At 36.0% G+C, this 20,097-nt stretch overlaps 2 protein-coding genes across 3 annotated transcripts; one reads left to right on the top strand and one right to left on the bottom strand.

Annotated features, from left to right (window-relative positions):
- Window positions 1-1,334: 1,334 nt before the first annotated feature.
- Window positions 1,335-4,794, bottom strand: LOC132302553 (uncharacterized). Of its 2 annotated transcripts, none has more exons than XM_059799450.1 (3): window positions 4,641-4,794; window positions 3,988-4,079; window positions 1,335-2,633 (listed from the first exon to the last, which is right to left on the bottom strand). In XM_059799450.1, the coding sequence occupies exon 3, from the start codon at window positions 2,572-2,574 to the stop codon at window positions 1,561-1,563; it is 1,014 nt and encodes a 337-aa protein (XP_059655433.1). In that variant the 5' UTR covers window positions 2,575-2,633; window positions 3,988-4,079; window positions 4,641-4,794; the 3' UTR covers window positions 1,335-1,560. The 2 variants fall into 2 exon arrangements, with proteins under 2 accessions (XP_059655433.1, XP_059655434.1); XM_059799451.1 differs by having other exon boundaries at window positions 1,335-2,599.
- Window positions 4,795-6,817: 2,023 nt separating this feature from the next.
- On the top strand, window positions 6,818-20,097 carry LOC132302552 (vacuolar-sorting protein BRO1). The gene is made up of 8 exons (XM_059799449.1): window positions 6,818-7,659; window positions 8,141-9,094; window positions 9,829-9,918; window positions 12,405-12,473; window positions 17,121-17,261; window positions 18,030-18,078; window positions 18,904-19,007; window positions 19,246-20,097. The coding sequence occupies exons 1-8, from the start codon at window positions 6,985-6,987 to the stop codon at window positions 19,786-19,788; spliced, it is 2,625 nt and encodes an 874-aa protein (XP_059655432.1). The 5' UTR covers window positions 6,818-6,984; the 3' UTR covers window positions 19,789-20,097.

Here is a 20,097-nt window from a genome sequence, read left to right as displayed (position 1 = left end):
AAATTGCCTTGCCACCTTATGAGGTTCTGGTTAACGTAACTCAACGGACTGTTAATAGTTTTTTTACATTGACACCTTCGGAGGTTTAAAAGATGTGCATTAACATTCTCCCTGAAATCATATCAAATTATCTTTTAACCTTTGTCTACAACTCCATTTAAATCATAAAATTACAAATTTAACATCTTAACTAAATTTAATGGACTAAACTAAATTCTTCATCTCTTCTACACATATAGATAAGGTTTATATATAATAATACTAATACTACCATAACCACCACCACAACATAAAAATAAAAAAGAAAATTAATTTTTTTTTTTTTTGAAATAGCTAGATAACTCTACAAAAATAAATAAAATAAAATAAACTACCGCAACATAAAAAAAAAAAAAAAAAAAAGGAAAAGAAAATTAAAAATAGCCATAGCTAGCCCAGACCCATCACAAGAAAAAAAAAAAATGAACAAAAAAAAAAAATTAATGATGAGGGTAGTTTTGTCAATTAACATGACTATACTCCCTCCGTCTCAAAATAAGTGTCATGCTTTTCTTTTTTGTCTGTCCCAAAATAATAGTCTGCTTTCCTTTTTCAAATAATATATTTCACATCTTTTCATATATGTTCCCATATATGTTGTTTGAGTTTAAAATTTCAAATTTGAATATTCAAAACTAAAAAGGGCAAGTTGGTTATTTTTCAGGTATGATGTCATTGTTAAAAAAGTCGTTGACCCGCATCTAAGTGACATTAACCAAAACCTCAGGGGGTGTCAATACAATTTATCCTAAATCTTTTTAACATGTCAGACATATAATTAATGCATTATCTCTTTTTAAAATTATTAAATTGTCAAGTAATTAATGCATTCTCTCTTTTCAAAATTACTAAATTGTCAAGTTTAATTATGTATGTTATCAAATTGGAAGATTTCTAAAAATTTAAAGGGTAATAATGAAAAGATAGTTTTATTTTGATTTGACTTTTCCAATGTAACAACTAATTTAAGGTTCTAAATAGCATGGGATAGTTAAATTCACTGGTTAGTAATTTGTCAAAAAAAAAAAAACAAAAGGGCGATGGGTGTGATTTGACAAAGTCCCTTTTCAAATTCCAAGAAATAAAACAATCTTTTAACTCATTAAATTCAAATGGTTTGGCACCTCAAAACAGTGCATCCTGTTGCATTTATTTTTCCAGTGAAGTACACCTGACGCTCACGAGGCAACAACCAGTGCATTTCAGTGTAAAAGAACAATAATAAAATCCTCCAATGGGTTCAAGCAATAGTCACCAATGTATCATCATCATTAAGAGCTCACCAATAAACAAGATAACAAAAAGCCTGCAAAAGACACTTGAACTAAAACGCATTCCAATACAATTGGGGCCTTCAACAAGAGAGTTCGGAGATAAGTTCTCTAACCAATGACAATAACAAGACTCCCTCTGAATTCAGGGCTAATTAAAGGGTACATTTTGCTCACATTATAGTTTTCCTAATGTAGCGTAAACCATAATAAAGCGCGGTAGAAAAGCAGTCAGTTCAGTCACATTAAATTAAGAGTTGTGAACATCACGAGCGCCATTATGCTTGCTTTCCTTTGCATTCTTAGGTGAGTGCTCTAAATACTTTCCGTTTGGTTCCATTGTCTGCCTATACTGGTCATTCCCCTCCTGAGTTTCCTCTGGGTTGTGGCGATGATGATTGTGATGATGGTTGTGATGATGGTGATGACTGCTTTTATGCCTTACTCTTCTATCTGATTCCTCATCGTTGTCATCAGATGCCTTTCTTAAAGATCGAATCCTCTGATCACATCTAAGGTAATCAGAATCTGAGGACTTCGAGTCATGACTATGAGATCGTCGTTGGTGATGTTTACGATGCTTTGCGTGCCTCTTCCTTTTGAGAGTGGTGTCATCCTCATCACTTGAAGAATCTGTTGAACGCCTGTGATGTTTGTGATGCTTTGCATGAGTGCTCCTTCTAATAGCACCCTCATCTTCATCACCTGAAGGATCTGAACCACTAGAATGTGACCGTCGATGATGTTTGTGACGTCTTGCGTGACTTTTTCTTCTGATACGGCCATCATCCTCGTCAGCTGAAAAATCAGTAGCACTGGAGTTGGAGCTTGAATCATGATGTCTATGCTTCTTGTGGACCCGCTTCTTTCTCTTCCTCTCTTCCTCTGAGCCACTTCCATGTTCATCGCTGCTATAGTCACTTGAGCCGGAGGATCGTTTCTTCAGTTTTCGCTTGGATTTCTTCTCCTTCCTCTTCTCACTGTCACCTGAGTCAGAAGGGCCGTGCTTCTTGTGCTTTTTGAGAGACCTCTTAGATGTCTTTCTCCCATCACCACCGCTCTCACTGTCACTCTCACTATCATAATCTGATACAGATCCTCTCTTATGCTTAGCAGCCCTCAGCTTCCTCTCTCTGGCTTCGGCATCAGCTTTGGCCTTGGCAGCAGATTCAAGCTTCTGCTCCCATTTCAAGGGGGCTTCTTTCTTCTCCAGAGCTCTCTTCCTTTTGTCCTCGACCATTTGGATAAACTTCTTGCAGTCCATTTGGATAAGAAAACCAACTCAATATCTGCATTTTGGTATGATGATGACCGAAAGTGCATCTCGAAGAAGAGAAGGTAACAATGTTAGTTCTTCAATCATCATAATCCACAATAATAATGAACATATTTGCGGTAAAAAGGAAGTAATGCAAATAATATCGAGGAGAAAAGCTTTAATATAAAATGGTGTATCAACTATGGTGATCAAAGAGAGAGAAAATCTTATTGGTGCTCATTATCCTACATAGAAAAAAGTTGAAATTTGTATACCAAAATCAAGATTTTGCTTCCCATATCAAGAATAAAAACTACAGAATTCCAATATAAGAGTAAAAAAAGATAGCAACCAAATAGAACTTTCGTGCCCCATCATCTGTTTGGTTTGTTTATAATGTTTGATATATATTTCTAATTCCTTCATATTTAAACCCCTAAAACATTCCTATTTCATAATCCCACATCATTGTTGGGAGACAGAAGGGTAACGTAAGGGCATTGGGTGCTTTATATAAATAATGTCAAGCATTAAGAAAAATTGATTGTATTTCAGGTTCGTTCCATTGAAATAACAACAGTTTTTGTGTATGCATTAGTTTAGGTTTGAGAAACCCAAAAAAGCAGTTACACCATTTCATAATTTTATCATTTCAATCCTGGTAATTAATATACAGGAAGCCAGCTGTGCTTGTACTGATTAACCACCATGGAAGACGAAACTAATTTAACTTTTGAATTAACACATAAGCGATGTAAACGGGATTCCTCTTCCATCCATTAAATATGTAAATGAATTACTCATAAATGCCTCATAAATGGTTGACAAGGGTGATCTTTAAACATGGTTTAGGTTCACAAATACTCGAACATTAGCTGGAGGAGAATTTGTTTACAACATTTTTTCTTCTTGCCTTGGAGCTCTTTTTAATGCCATACACTCATCCCATAGTTTTTACAACATTGCAAAGCCTCCGCTATGTTTAATAGTTAAGGTACCTTACTGCTCGTAAAATCCTAATAATAATAAAAAAGGTTACCATGTTGAGAGAGATGCCAAACTAAGATGGTTGTGCTTATTTCTATTGCAAACAGTACTAGTCAATATTTGTAGTACATATTAAAAGGTTGACAAGAGCGTGCTAAAATTTAACAAACTGCGGCTAAATCATCTGACACACATACTTCACAGTTTCAGCAACTCCGTGCATACTCCTATAGGTTTTTAAGACGTTCAGATTCTCTTCCTATTGACTACAATACTAGTAGTTCCACCTTTTATTCGATGAATTAAATAAAGAAAATTCTTCAAAAGGAGCATAATTCAGATACATTCACAAGATACTTGCAGTGAGAGAAAAAAAATCAGCTTTATCATCAACAAGCAAAGGCAAGAAGATATCTGATTCAGCTTTCTTACCTTATACAGAGAATCCACAAGTCCAAAACCACAACTATCTTTAAAGTCTAAACTTACAAAAGCCTTTCTACCGCACCTTCTTTAATCAAGTTCTGCAAAAGATAAAATAGGATAAGTTGCCATAAAAAGGATGTATTAGATAGACATGTTTCCACCAAAAACAAAGGTTTTTTTTTTTTTTTTTTTTCTTCATAGAAATACTTCCCATATTAATCTGCAAAACCCTAATGGTAAGTCTAAGACTCTTAAAGCTAAACTCTAAACCCATAAACTGTTTTTGATAAAGGTATAATAAATACAATAAGCAGAAATAAATGTCCGCAAAAAATTAAATATAAATTCTATACCAAATAAACCACAGAAACATCATCTATTGAACCAGAACAACAGATCCATAGATCTAGAAAACTAACTACACAATTTCATACTCCTATATATATAAGCCAAACAACCAAATATGCAACCAAAAGCCCTAATAATTGAGCTCCAACTAAGATGCCTAGCAAACCCTAATCTCGAATTTTGGAAGAAAAATTAATCGTTGAAAATTTCCCCCAAAAATTCTTTTAAAATGAGACTACCGAAAAATTATCTACTTCAAATCACTAAACAAGCTTGAGAAATCAATAGAGATTAAGGTTGAAAAGTCATACCTGGTAATTAGAGAGATCGAAAGAGAGCGACTTCGGAATTCGGAGAAGAGAAGATAGTGAGGATGATCTATGGCCGCCTCTAGCTAAAGACTCGACCTTTCTCTTCTCGGCTTCTCTCTCTAGAACCTTCACCAATATGTGTGTGTGTGTATATATATATATACTCGTTTATATACGTATAGAGAGCGTGAAGTTTACAAATTTATGCGTGTTACGCACGCGTACCACGCTATTGAACGCGGTGTCGATTATCAACGCCAACCGGTTCACCGGTTTGACCGTGAGAAATTTGTTTTCCAATATTTCCTTTTTTTTGGGAAAACAAAAAGAAAATATAAATCTTGATGCGTAAAGGGACTAGGTTTATAATAAATCTCAATTAGTGTTGTGTTGTGATTTGGAGATGACAAGTCCAAAACGGAAATAATTATTCTGATTTTATTTTTTTTTCACAGCAAAATTATACTACTTTCTTACTATATTAATGATCTATTTTAAAAATTTTGACTCATTACCAGATTTTATTTTTGAGTCATTTGAGATCATTTTTAATCATATTCTTTTTATATATTTATATATTACCTATATCCTATATTGGATGTATCCTATGTAATTTTGACTCACAAAAATTATGAGTCAAAATTTTTGAACTGGACAATTAATATGGTATTGAGATAGTACTAAGTAGTCACACTCACAAAGAATTAAAATTGGTGAGAAAGCGCCCCAAATCATACATTCCAACCACAATTGCACTCAAAAGAAATAAAAAGTTCAGAAATTTTAAAAGTACATTAATAAGGCTAAGATGGCTGACAATATTTAATATTTTATAACAAGGGACTCTAATGTCTTTTCCATTTTTTTTTTTTTTTCACAGTGTTTTTGAAGAGATATCATATGTTTTCTTAACCATATGTTTTCACTTAAAAAGAAAATGAGATATCATATGTTTTCTTTGACTGAACTTATTTTATTTTTTCAAAGTTGATTTAAAACACTACTCCACGAGGCTTTTCCAAGAATGGGCTTTCTTTAAATGCCATTTACAATTTATCTATTTAATTTATCAATCACAAAAGAATAAAAAACTAAGAGCAAAAGGGGAACAATCTCAACATTGGACACACTCACAAATTATGTACCTTAATTGGAAAAGATCACTCGTTGATAAAATTTCATTTTCAAAGATTTTGTTAGGACCATTTTTTCTCCCTCAAAATAAGATAGAAAAAGGTGAAAATTCTTTATTTTTATTTTACCTTAGCAAGAAACTTACACATCTATTTTGCTTTTACGAGGACTTAAATTCAAAAGATAAAGAAATACCACTAAATTACAATATTGTAAAATTCCCAAAATTCCGAGAGAATGTGTTTCAAAGTCTCCATTTGCAACCCACACCTTGCATAGACAATTAGTGGAGACCTTGGGACTCTACCATACATCTTCAAATGAAGTGTTCAATTTTGGACTTAAATACCATCTCCCACATTCGAGGCCAAAAATAAGCTCTCCCTTGCTCAAGTACTGTATCATTAATCAAATCAGAAGAACAAGCACGGTTCAATTACAAGGCGGCATAATAACACAAGAGGAGTAGGTATTCGGTGTGTTCAACAATGTACTAGGCATATCACAACAGTTTGTGTTGAATACGTATTAACATAAATAATTACGATGTGTTCTTATATATATTGTTACAAGAGTCTTTCGTAAGAGTACTTTTAAGATTCTACATAAGAGAATGCTATTCAAAAAAAATTATTTCCCATTAAATAAGTCATAAAATAACCCCCTCCTCATGATACGCTCGATATATTTGTTATCTTTTAACTTGATAAAAAATAAAAAACAGATAAAGATTTACGCGCTTTCCTAATACGATGATATTAGCTTTATATTTAGAACATGGAGCATTGAACTTAGCTTTATATGTGTAACCAAACAACCCTTTAAAGTTGGTGGGCACCACAAATATGCCCACAAACATTTTCGAGGCATAATTGTCAAAACATATCTTTTGATAGTTTTTCTTTCTAGCTAAGCAAAAAATTAAAAAAAAAAAAAAAAAATTACATTGTACTACGTACATGGTAACATATTAGACTGATATTTTTTTTTTAGCAAATATATTTTTTATAAGAAAGTTTAATTATATGTATTATAAACATATATGTATATGAACGTATATAAGGCGTTGGAATTTGTGAGAGAAAATCGATTACATTTGACTATCGGATTCTGACTCTCTTGTTAATCAACCTCATCGTTATCGATCTCATTTTTTTTTTCGTCAATCTCAATTCGATTCTCAGCTCTCTGATTCACCAAATCTCCGATCATGGCGGCTCCGACGTCTTCGTCCGCCACGAACATCATGCTTGCCATCTACGAGAAGAAGACCGTGTCAGTGGATCTCTACCGTCCCCTCCGCAACTACATCGTCTTCAATTACTCCGAACGCGAGGCCCAAAACCTCGAAGACGATCTCCAAACCCTAAAGCAAATGCGCGCCGATCTCGAACGCACCACCGCCGACTCCCTCACTGCCCGCCGCGACCTCCTCCAAAATTACTACAAAGCCCTCTGCGCGGTCGAGTCTAGGTTCCCGATCTCACCCGATAAGGACCACGTCAACGCCATCACGTTCACTTGGCACGACGCATTCAAGAACAAGCAGAAGGCCTCGCAGCAGAACATACACTTGGAGAAAGCTGCCGTGTTGTTCAATCTCGGCGCGGTGCACAGTCAGATTGGGTTGTCCTTCGACCGGTCCTCCATAGAGGGGAGGAAACAGGGGTCGCACTCGTTTATGGCGGCCGCCGGGGCATTTGCGTTTTTGAGGGACAATGCGTCCACGAAGGCGTCCATGGGGAGTTCCACGACTGTGGATGTTTCGGTTGAGTGTGCGGGGATGTTGGAGAGGCTTATGCTGGCGCAAGCGCAGGAATGTGTGTTTGAGAATACAATTGCCAAGGGAAGCACCCCTGGTCTCTGTGCAAAAATCTGTAGGCAGGTTAGTACTTATTGTTTTGCATTGTAGTCTGTTATTTGTTTTAAATTTTCTTCAGCTTGTGAACCCGTGAATTTATGCCATACTATGTGATGAAATATGATGATTACACACAAATTTTCTGTAAAAATCCATGACTTTTCCATGGAATCCATATAACTCATGGTCATATAACATTATTTTGCCCATTGATTACTGTTGTAAAAGTTGTTGCTTAGCTGAACTGTGACAAAAGATTTGGAATTTGTGGTGAAAGTAATAATATCCCAAGATTTGTTTAATAGAATTCATTGTTTCATGGGACACCAGGAATGACTCTTATAAGAAATGCAAAATGAATCATAAATGATAAGTTTAGCATTTTTGTAGTCTTTTGTTGCATGGCGCAAGTGATTCCGTTCCCAGTTATGATTTCATTCATTTATATGATTTTTGTTTGGTTATAACCTAAATTTAATTATATCCAAAATGTGTGTGATCACAGGTTGGACTCTATTATGAGGAAGCTTTGGCAGCGCTGAATGTTGCACCTCTCAGCCAGCATTTTGACAAGGCATGGATAACTCATGTGCAGCTCAAGGTGGCCGTGTTTTATGCCGAGGCATGCTATAGATATAGTTTAGAGCTGCATGAGAAAGAAGAGATTGCTGAGGAAATTGCACGCTTGAAGAGTGGAATTGGTGCTTTATCTGAGGCAAAGAAATCATCCTCAAAGGGGGCTGCACAGCAGCTTTTGGATGCAATGAATAAGTTGGAAGCCACTCTAAATCGAAACCTGGAGAGAGCTATGAAGGAGAATGATAGAGTTTACCTAATGAGAGTTCCTGCGGCCAGCTCTTTAGCGCCTCTTCCAACAGTTTCATTGGTTAAGGCTCTGGCAATGGGTGAGGTGTTGGATGCAAGCAAGGAGAAGATGTTTTCAAGTCTTGTTCCTGACAGCAGTGCAAAAGCTCTTTCTAGATACACTGAAATGGTTGATGACGTTATCCGAACACAAGCTGAGAAATTGCAACAAGGGAGTGAGCTAACCCGAGTGAGGCTCAAGGAAATGGACTTGCCTGATTCAATTCTTGCTTTGGAAGGGAACTTTACCCTTCCTACAACTCTTAAAGAAGATGTGGAGGCAGTGCAAATTTGTGGGGGCCCATCTGGTTTGGAAGCTGAGCTGCAGCAAGTTAGAGATTTGAAGAGGGTGAATCAGGAATTGCTGGTCCAGACAGAGGAACTCTTGCAGAAAGAAGCGAGAGAAGATGCTCAGTTTAGGAGCCAATTTGGTACACGGTGGACTAGGCCACAGTCCAGTACTTTAACAAAGAACTTGCAGGACAGGTTAAATAGATTTGCAGCAAATTTGAAGCAAGCTGGAGAAAGTGATGCCCGTATTGAGCGTTCAGTGAGAGATCATACAGCTCTCATGTCAATCCTTGATCGCCGTCCGGTATGTTTTATGTATTGAATTGTTTATGTTATTTTGTCTTGTTTGGTGGATATTAAAGTTTGATGACCGGTCATTAATGATATATGCCTTATAGGACAATCTTTTTGTGTAGCTAAACATGATTTTTTATGAAATGATGAGATTTGTTTCAACATTAATAAATATGTTAAATACATGGTGATAATTTAAATTATTTTTATTTTTATTTTTTGTATTTTTCTGTTTGGGAGATGATATTAACACTCTTTTTTTTCCACTTGATTAATAAATGAAATGGCAAAACTACCCCTCAAAAGTGGAGCGCAATTATACTTTTTCAAATAATTGTGGAGTGAATTTTTTTAATGGGTAATTGTGCCGTTTTCTTTTCTAAACAAAAGTGCGTGGAGTGCAAATGAAGAATGTGGAGTGCGAATTACATTATACTCTCTGGTTATCGTTTTATATATTTACAGAAATGTATGAACTGATATCAGTGGACATATGGTATTAGCATTGTTATGAGTGTAGATTTTATTTTGATCACTTGGTTTTTCTACTTCTTTTTTGTGATGGGAGACCTATGGAGTTAAGGGAGTCGTTTTGGTTGCTCATCACTTTTAACTTTGTTATTTTGAGAAACTATTTGTATTATTGTCAACGAGTCATGGTCGTTCAACAGGTTTTTTTATTTTTATTTTTGGTCTTGGCAATAAGTTATTTGATTCAGTTATTTATTCTCTTGTCTTTACCAGATAGAAGCTGCCCTACCGACATTGGCAAGGCCTATTATGTCTTTGGATGCCAACGAAGATGCTATAGTGGGGGCCCTGAAGCAGAGTTTGGTAAAATTTCATCTTTTGAAGCTATAAACTGCAACAATGTTTTGCGAATTTGTTTCACGAGTATAATAATTAGCTTTATGCTCTTCCTATTTTCCTTTTCTGCATGTAAAGTCCCTTTCCAATTTCAATGCTATTGTGCATCACATTACCAGACATCAGAATATATATGCACACATTTTATTGTAGAAATTCAATTGTTTTTTTTTCTTCCAGGTTGTTGTTAAAGTATATTCTTTGCTCTGCCACGAGGGACATGCTTAACTTTAAAATTTTAATATAACTTCGGGGCAGGGGCTACCTAGCTGTTGGTGTATTGGCGATGGTTCTTACACTTAGAAGTTGATATGTCTTGCGAGTTACGATGACATATTCCTCTTATTTTGTTTTATAAAATTAATCTCTTCTACCCAGCTGCAATATATCCTCTGAGTCTCTCTGTATTAAACTCGTGTTACTTTTTCCCGTAACATTGTGTTTTATATGATGATAATACTTCCATACCTTGGAGGAAATGCTTAAAATATATGTCATGTAGGCTGGTTATTATAATTCCATTTGTTAATGCATGTGAACAGCCAATTATCATTTTGGATTGCGAAATTATCTTTAAGAAAAGATTATGAAACCTGTCCATCTTCTCATTTTATTGGAGCAAGGTACAAAGATATACAAAAGATGAGAATAGTTTAGACATTCGTGGTAGGTTAATATAAAAACATAGGAAATGAAAACAACTTATATATCCGTGGTTTTTTAGTCTAAAACACTGGACATGTTGGTGACATAACTATATGTAAACAAATTTCAATGTATATGAATGGGAGTTCCTTCTCTCTGTTTTTGTTGAAGGATGCCTTGAATTACATTGCTTGGTTGTTCTCGTAAATCGTAATGGCTAGGCTCACATGATCTATTGAACTTATTAAAAATTATACTAAGAAATATATATATATATATTTTAAGATTCTTTATTTTTATGCATTGAATGTAGAAAATGTATAAATAAGAGTGACAATGAACAGTCATATTTCAATGTAACAAGTTCGTTATCCAGCGTGGAGTGGTGGGAGAAAAAGATTTAAACCAGATCAACCTTTCACATTATTTTACATAAAGTGGCTGTTCTAAGACTAGGATCTACATCTTCACGCTTATCATCTTGAATTTTACCATTGTACTGAGAATTGATCATAATTTTGAGTTTGAAAGTATGGATTTTGAAAATAAAGGACTATTTTGTAAATTTTTCATCAACACTAGAGATTTTAATTGGAGATAACAAATATTACACCTATGAAATGTGAAACTCCTCTTAGACTAAAATTTAACAAGTTTGATAAAAGAGTAAAAGTGATATTGGTGGTGTATCTCCAAGGCATGCTAGAAGGGCATTACTACATGCTTGAAAAAATAACCAAGTGTGTGACATACAATACTGTTGGGACAACTTTTCTTGATGACGAGTGTCGGATATTGTCTTGTAGAAACCAAACACAGTCGGGAAACAATCTCTCTCAACCTCTGCATAGTTTTGTGGTTTGTTGCACCAGTCCTTTCCTTTAGGTGTGCGGCGATAAGGCTGTGTACATCTAACTTTCCTTAGAACCACAATGGCAGGAGCTTCGTGCACTGGGCTAGCCCTTTAAAAAATACGGCAATGTATTCAAATATAAAACTAAAAAGAAGTTTATTGTTATGAGTTCGGATCCTCTGCAACAACACAAGTGATGCATCCAAGGGTCGTCATCACTCATGTGTGTGCGATCACACGTTTGTGTGATGTGTACTGTCGGATGCAGTATAGCACTTGTGGTGTACTGCACCTGATCCCAACTCTATTGTTGTATGCTCATGTGTCAAAATTGTACCCAACTTGGGAACACCGCTACAATGTTGCACCGAGTTACTGGTGGAGTGGTATGGCATAACGGAATTTGGAAGACCTTCCAGCTATTGTTCTGTTATCAACTGTAAAGAACACTTGTGTATGCTCGCAAATGCCTGTTATTTATGATGTGTTTCATGCACGTGGCCTGTCCCTTTGTGCTGGACTAAGTATGAAGATATGTGTTAGAACTAGCTTCTTATGTTTTTCTACATCGAGGAGAAACTTCCCTAATGCTGTGGTTTATTGCATGGTCTACGAGACAAACTGGGAGTGCTGCCACATCGGTAGTAGGTCTTTCTGCGTAGAGTTTTCAGTATTTGTTCAGTTAATCTTATGAGTTACCATATTAGTTGAATGTACTAAATAAAAATATTCATAGGCAGATATACTGGGTAATAGGTTTTACAAATTAGTGTGTAAATGAGAAAATAAATGGAATATATGATGCTTTTCTTCACTTCATTTTTTTATTGGTATCCTCATTATTGTTATTTGGAAAGATTAATCTTACTTTCATTGTCTACACAGATATGTTATTTCATGTGATTAAGTACTATGTATAGATAATACCTTCAATCTTGCTTTGTTATGTTTGCAGAGGCAATTAGAGACTCTTGGTGCTCAAAGGGCAGGTCTTGAAGATATGCTTAAAGAGATGAAGAGGAAGGTGTGTTTACTTGATTTATAATTTTGTTGTTTAGTAGCTTGATAATAGCATGTGCGCAAGGCCACCCAAAAAAAAAAAAGGAAAGACTAAAAAAGAAAGAAATTTGATTGTTGTGTTATGTCTTGCTTTGCTGAGAGGCAGTTCTGAGTTTGAAGGGGAATTTTGGAAAATGTGAGTATCAAAATATGAGATGATACTATTATCTACATGGTGGATGAGGTTGATCTAGCTCCAATCCTGGGTTGTCGGATGCTCTCTCAAGTTTCAACGTTGTAGTTGGAACTGTTAGGATCCTCTTTGAAAGGCCAATTGACTTTGGGTTCTGTAGTGCCTTATGGCGTGTTCTATGTCAATTTTTTGTATAACTGCTTTAGGTGGGAAGATGTTAGAGGAGTTGCAAAATAAAATTTTTCTTAATGGGAAGGTTTTAGGGACGACTTTCAATAGCACTCAGTATGATGGGATGGGGTTTGTTCCTCTATTAAGAAGGGGAGGATTGTGAATTTGAAAGTTGAGTTTTTTCAATGGAAGTGGTTGTGGAGATACAGGGTCAATTGAGTTTCCCTTTGGAAAAGAGGGATGAATGGTAAATTTTGGGAGTGTGCAACTGTGTGGGTTTATTAGTTATCTAATGAGGTTATAAGACATTATAAATGTTGTTTTTTTTAAAAAGGTTATTTGCAAAGGGTGGTTTGAGTTCTCCATTCACGGCTTCAAGCTACTTATATAATGGGTGACGTGCAGAGAGTGAGGTCCTTGCCTCCTGGGTTCTTCAGGGTTGAGTTGTCAAAATATTGTTTAGTATTATGGTGAATGGAGAAGATTTCTGTGGATTATGTGAGTGTGACATGGAGTGGCATCTTGCAGGAGTCCACTTCAGGGTAGCTTTTCCCAGGTAGCTTACATTGACTTTGACTTATTGGTAGGGTTGACTTCATTATACACACGTTGAAAATTAGCATAATTACCTAGACCTCAACGACGCTTTTGACAAGATTCGCTCTATCCTTAGTTAGCCTTCAGGACTGTTTAGTGAAACTTTTCAGAATACTCGTCTAACCTTTTCCGTCTAAAAGATTTAAATATTTGTTGACTGCTTTATAAAATTACAAAACATCCTCATGCTAAGATCAAAAGTGGACAAAACTTAACTTTCTGTCAATTAAATTACCTATAGCCACCACCCACCACAACCTTCTGCTTCACTACCTGATGCTACTGGCTCTCCTCAACCATCTGAATCATCTCTCTCTCTCTCTCTCTCTCTCTCCCTCCTCTCATGGCTTATCATCATATTTGATGAATTTTGAATATTTGATTGTTGATAATTGCACGCAGCGTCTTTTCTCTGACAAGCAAGCAGCATCTTTGAAGGAGGCGAAGGTCATGAAGCTATGGTTTTGGGAGTGGCTGATGGTTATGAATTGTGGTTTTGACATAGAGTTGACCGAGTTAGTGTAAGGATTTGAGTGCTGAAGATGAAGGAAGCACAGTATAACTTACTGAGAGAGTTAATCTTACCCCCACCTCCCTCTCTCTCCACATACCAATATTTTTCCTTGGTTCATCACTCCATGTTTTTCAAGAAACTTTCTCGATCATTATTCTTCCCTGATGAAAATCTCAAAACCTTCAACAATGCTCCTTTCTTTTTATTCCTTTAAAAGGACTCTAGAACCATGCCCAAACCACCAATGGACCTCCATTTTCACCATAATATTTTTTCAAAACAGAAATTTTTGGTAATTAAAAAATTAATTTGTAAGATATTTTGTAACCATGTGTGATTTATTTCTGCACTTTCTTCATATAGGGGTGTGTGTGTGTGTCGAGAGATAGAGAGGGAGGCCACTGACAAACCACCAGCTCAGTTATTATTCTATTGAACCGCTAAATCCTTATACCAACCACCCTGATACCATCTCTGACCAAACCACCATGATAACTTGTCAAATGCCTTTCTTGACCCTGTTCGAGATGAAAAATAACTACCAAAGCTGTCCCAAACCCAAATTTGGAGTTGTGAGATGGATAGGCAGAATTTTATGCATGAAGGGGTGGTTTCTAATTGATGCATATGATATTTAGAAATTTGAATAAGATGATGGCACAAAAATATTGGCAAGCTGCCAACTTGTATATATACCATACTTATCACTCTGAATCAATGTGCATGGGGCGTGACCCCTTGGCGGCTTGGGCGCCTATTAATCATTTACTTTTATCCAAAAATGGAAGCGATTTATATCTGTTTATTGATTAAGGCAGCCTTTTTCTTTTTCCTTTTTTATTTTTTGGTATCATCCTTAAGGCATTTGATTATGATATAGAAGAAATCTTAATGGGATGCATTGGCGTGATGGATTTCTTGGCTTAGAAGGGGCTATATACTTACATCCCTTGGATTTGCTAGAGGTCATCAAATGCCTCCCTTTCCTTGATTATGGGGTTTTTGGGTTGTTGGATGTGGTAGCTCATCAAATGCCTCCCTTGATTATGGGGTATTTGGGTTATTGGAAGCGATTTATATCTGTTTATTGATTAAGGCAGCCTTTTTCTTTTTCCTTTTTTTTTTTTTTTGGTATCATCCTTAAGGCATTTGATTGTGATATAGAAGAAATCTTAATGGGATGCCTTGGCGTGATGGATTTCTTGGCTTAGAAGGGGTTATATACTTACATCCCTTGGATTTGCTAGAGGTCATCAAATGCCTCCCCGTCCTTGATTATGGGGTTTTTGGGTTGTTGGATGTGGTAGCTCATCAAATGCCTCCCTTGATTGTGGGGTTTTTGGGTTATTGGATGTGGTAGTGCTCATCAAATGCCTCCCTTGATTATGGGGGTTTTGGGTTTTTCTTGTATCTGGAGATGGGGTGAGAGTTGTGCTTTTGACTAGTTTGTCTTGCTTTAGTGGTTGGACATCTTGCCCACTCTTGAACATATATAATAGTTTCTTCTTAATAAAATATTGTTCATGATCTTTGATTGTTAGAATCCATCAATAAGCACAGGGTGTTCTAGATTCGTAGTCTATGCTGCAGTTACTGCGTTAAATATATCTGTCCAATTAGTTGAATAGTGAATAAGAGACTTATTGGCCAAATATATGTGCTGTATGATGGATTTTAGCCAGCTAATCAAAATATAATTTCTGGATAGATAGATATATTGTACTTTCATCTTCAATGAATGTTTGTAGTGTTTAAGTTGGGATAAAATATGGTAAAAAGGCCTTGGTTTTCTATGAACTATACATCCATCTGGAGTATATTACTGAGTGAATACAATTAAGGATGGTAAAATTTGTTTTTGATACCTAATTTGCAAAATAATTTTGGATTTGATGCAGTTATCTGCTACTTGAAAATAATTAATGTTCAGACGGTTCTTACCAGAATCTCACGTAATGATTATATATTATTTTGCTTTTTCCCCCTTCTGTATTAACGTGGTCATGCGTCTATCAGGATCTTAAATGTTGTTAGCTTCTGCTAGAATGATGAATGTTAAATATTTTCATAAATTAGTGTTGTGCATTTTTTTTTTTTTTTTTTTTTCTGTATAACTTAAAAATTAATCTTCAAGGACATTATTGGAAATTGATCAGCTCGATATCTGTCCTGTACAGGATAGAGATATTTGTCATTTACCTTAATTTTTCCTTGAATTTCAACTTTCTTTAAAAGTGGGACAAATTGTGAGGGTTCCCCCCCTCTTGCTCGGGGTGCGGTGGGGTAGACCTGCAATCAAGCCTCTTCCTGAGCTTGGACATCTAAGAAGCACGGACACGGATACAGGACACGGATACGACACGACACGGACACGGCAAATCCAAAAAAATTAGGACACGGCAAATCCAAAAAAATTAGGACACGGACACGGCGAATAGTATATATATATATATATATATATATGTATATCAGCATTAATAATTTTTAAAAAAAAACACTGATATGTTTAGGTTGGAATATATATATATATCACTGATATGTTAGTATATATATATATCAACATCTTTAGGACACGGACACGGCGAATTGTGGCATCTTTAGGTTAGTATATATATATATCAGCATCTTTAGGGTAGTACAAAACAAAAAATAGAACATATCAGCATTAAAAATTAAAAAAAAAAAAAATTAACATATCAGAATTAAAAATTTAAAAAAAAAAAAAAAAAATCCAGAAAAGTGTGTCCGAGCCGTGTCCAAACCGTGTCCGAGCCGTGTCTAAGCCGTGTCCGAAAATTAAAAAAAATAAAAAAATTCCAGACACGTTTTTCGGCGTGTCCGACGCGTGTCCGTGTCCGACACGGATTCTTTGCCCATTTTGGAGTGTCCGTGCTTCTTAGTTGGACATCATCTTAATCATCATGGCTATCCAAAACAACAGGCAGAATGAAATGGCATCTGGTTGATTTAATTTTAGGCATCTCCTTGTCTTATTGTTTCAAAGATTGCCTTTCACAAATAAACCGTTGAGATCATCAAGCTTTTCCTGCTTTGCTGCATCACTTTTACATTGGATGGAATAAAATCATCATGCTTATAAAATGTTGAATTTGTGCATTATTTCATTCCAGTTATTGCAACTGCTGCCTTTTCTTTTAGTGCGCAGTTGGTTAAGATTACCTCATGTTTGGTTTCAGGATAATATCTTGCCGAAGTTGATGACTTCCACGGGCTCTTATGAGGATCTTTTTAGAAAGGAGTTAGCGAAGTATGATCACATTTGCGAAGAAATTGGGCAGAATATTGAGGCACAAGAACAATTATTGATACAAATTCAGGTATACGTTATTATTGCCTTGCATGGTTATTATTGCGAAGTATGATTGTTTATGATGAATTTGATACTTCCAGTGAATGGCTCTGCTAATAAATTCTGCGGAACTGGTGGGAGTTGAAGGACCAATTACTTTTTCCATCATACGGCTGTAGATTTTTTTGTGTCACGTGATAGGATTATTTGTGTCTGTGCATCTTTTTCCCCCACTTTTGATTGGGGTGGTGCCGTACAATAGGGAACACAATTAGATATTATACTTATGATATTCTGATCTTCCTTTCCCCCCACCCCCAATGTCTCTCTCTAAATTTTATAACTTCCTGAGGGGAAGGGACTTTTGATAGGAAGGAAATTCACTTTGGAACTTAATTTTTCACCACCTTTATTTATTTCTTCTTTAAAGACTGCTTCTGTTTTGAGGTTAGCTTAAATCCTTATCTATTTATTTATTAATTGATCGGTAGAATTGGGGCATCACCTTTAGAAGTGAATATAGGAACTGGTATTAGGAGACCCTTTTCCTATTGCACTAGGCTTAAGAAGAGTTGTGTGATGGTTTGCCACTGTCCTTAGTGTTGAAAGGAAGAGGCACCTTTACCAATTTAATTTCATTGCCTCTTCAAGATTTCTCTTAGTTGCTGTTATTCATTCATTTTCTGCCTTGGTTAACAGAATTTGGTCTCAAATGGTAATTTTTGATCTTTTATACATTAAAAACGTGCCTCTTAAGAACTTATTGTTCCTAAAATGATCTTATTGCTGTTTACAGGCTCAAAATGACGACTTTGCTGCTACATTCAATCTTGAAGATTATAAAGGTAGGTTTTATTTATTGTAGATTAAGTGCTGTTATCTATTCATTTTTGTTCAGTTATTCATTTGTTGTTCATGGATGGTTGTATTTTTCTTCTATTCTTTTCTTGATTGTGTGATTAGGAATGGTCTCACTAGGCCTCTTTTATTTGTGGTCCTACTAGTTTATGTGATTGGTATCCTGTATTCGTACCATGCATCAGCAGGCGTCTTATGTTCTACACTGTGGATCAGTAGGTATTGGAGCCTGTTTTTTGTTGGCAATTGCTAATCGCATTACACTCACTTATCTGATTGCCGGTTTTGTCCTTAGAATAGAGCAAATAGTCACATTAAAAGTCCCTTTTTTTTGCGTGTGTGTGGTTCACGTTGTGTTAGTTCAGCTAGTGAGCTCACAGGCATAGCAGGCTAGACAAGTTATATGAACTGGTAACTATCTCATCTCTTAATCAATCTACAGTTATCATTGTACACATTTTTTTTTTCTTTCCATAATTATCATTATACACATTTAATTATATATAATTAGTAGTCTAGTGCTAATGCTTTCATGCTTCCCTTGATGTCCATAACATGGTGATTGAATTTTTGTTATATTTTGTTTAGTTTTTGACAACTCTTTGTTGTGTCTAGTCCTATAAATATTAGTGATACCATAAGCTCAAGAGCTTCTCCAATGTGGCTGAATCTCAACATTGATGTGGGTTTATTTCAGTTGCATCCTAAAATATTCCTACTCGTTCTGTTGATGCTTCCAGCATCTGTTTTCCACTCATATGGAGTGTGCCCCTGTTTGACATTCTTTGTATGCTTTTACTTCAATTTCTTAGCATCTCGAGAGAAGAGCTACAAGCAGATCGAAGCTGCCATAGCTAAGTTCCGCGAAATTAAAGAGAACATCAATGAGGGACTGAAGTTCTATGTTACTCTTCAGGTATGAAATTTCTTATTGCTAATCTTAATGACTAGATTTTGCAAAATAAAAAATTATTAAGTTAAATAATAGCATACCTTCTTTTGGATTCTCTGATTAAGTGCCTCGTTATTATTGTTACTGTTTACATTTTTCTCATTTGTATGCATGAGATTATCAAATTTTATTTTTCGCGTGTCAGGACTTTTTAGTGATGTCATTAAACATGAATTCATCTGCATTTGCCTTTGTCAAATAGGATGCTATCACAAACGTAAAGCAGCAGTGCAGTGATTTTGTAATGACCAGAAGCATACAGTGCCGAGAAATGATCGAAGATGTACAAAGACAAATTGCAGGCCTCAGTTTCCAGGATGGTAAGAACACAGGTGCTTACAACTACCCTACAGCCGGACAGCCTTATCAAAATCAAAGATCCAGTTCCCAACAGCAAACCGACACAGGGAACATGCCGCCTCCTCTTCCCCAAGCACCACCACCTTACTACCAGCCCACCGAGCAGCCAACAATGCCTGGATATGCTCACCCCCCTCCCACTTATGGCTCTTCACAGCCCCCGCCACCTCCTTACCATGTGCCAGCTACAGGTCCTCTGTATGCACCACCGCAGCACCAACAGCAACCTGCAGTCGGCCATGAGTACGGCCAACCTGCTTATCCTGGGTGGCGTGGTCCATACTACAATACGCAGCCACAGCAACCCGGATCTTTTCCTCGACCTCCTTACAACGTTCCTTCTCCATATCCTCCTCCCCACCAGAGTGGCTACTATAAACAATAGTCAGTTGATCGAATGTCTGTTATTCGACGTATAGTTTGACGGTATATGTTGTTGCCAGTTATCATTCTATGGTCTCTGTAGGATTGATTGGATTAAGCTAGATTTCTTCTCACACATGGCTGTCCATTCGTTTGCGTAAGATGTTGTATGGGGATTGAATCTTCATGTTCAAAGTATATTTGTATTATAGGTTGTTGCTTTTCCTATTTTTGGCATTTGTAAGACCAATTTGTTTTTATATAATTCAAGGAACGCATATACACATCTATGTCCTTGAAATTGATTCCTAGTTATTTTCAAGCAGAAAAA

This window comes from Cornus florida, unplaced genomic scaffold, assembly GCF_030987335.1.
Source record: "Cornus florida cultivar Cherokee Brave unplaced genomic scaffold, ASM3098733v1 CherokeeBrave_3.0.0_Hap2_Chr04, whole genome shotgun sequence".
Classification (NCBI taxonomy): Eukaryota; Viridiplantae; Streptophyta; class Magnoliopsida; order Cornales; family Cornaceae; genus Cornus; species Cornus florida.
The sequence above is the reverse complement of the archived record's forward strand: the minus strand, read 5'-3'. Positions and strand labels throughout refer to the sequence as shown.

Coding starts and splice junctions, on each gene's coding strand:
- LOC132302553 (XM_059799450.1), bottom strand. CDS start 2,574: ATGGACTGCAAGAAGTTTATCCAAATGGTCGAGGACAAAAGGAAGAGA.
- LOC132302552 (XM_059799449.1), top strand. CDS start 6,985: ATGGCGGCTCCGACGTCTTCGTCCGCCACGAACATCATGCTTGCCATC. Junction 7,660..8,140: donor GTGCAAAAATCTGTAGGCAG/GTTAGTACTTAT, acceptor GTGTGATCACAG/GTTGGACTCTATTATGAGGA. Junction 18,079..18,903: donor CAATCTTGAAGATTATAAAG/GTAGGTTTTATT, acceptor TCAATTTCTTAG/CATCTCGAGAGAAGAGCTAC.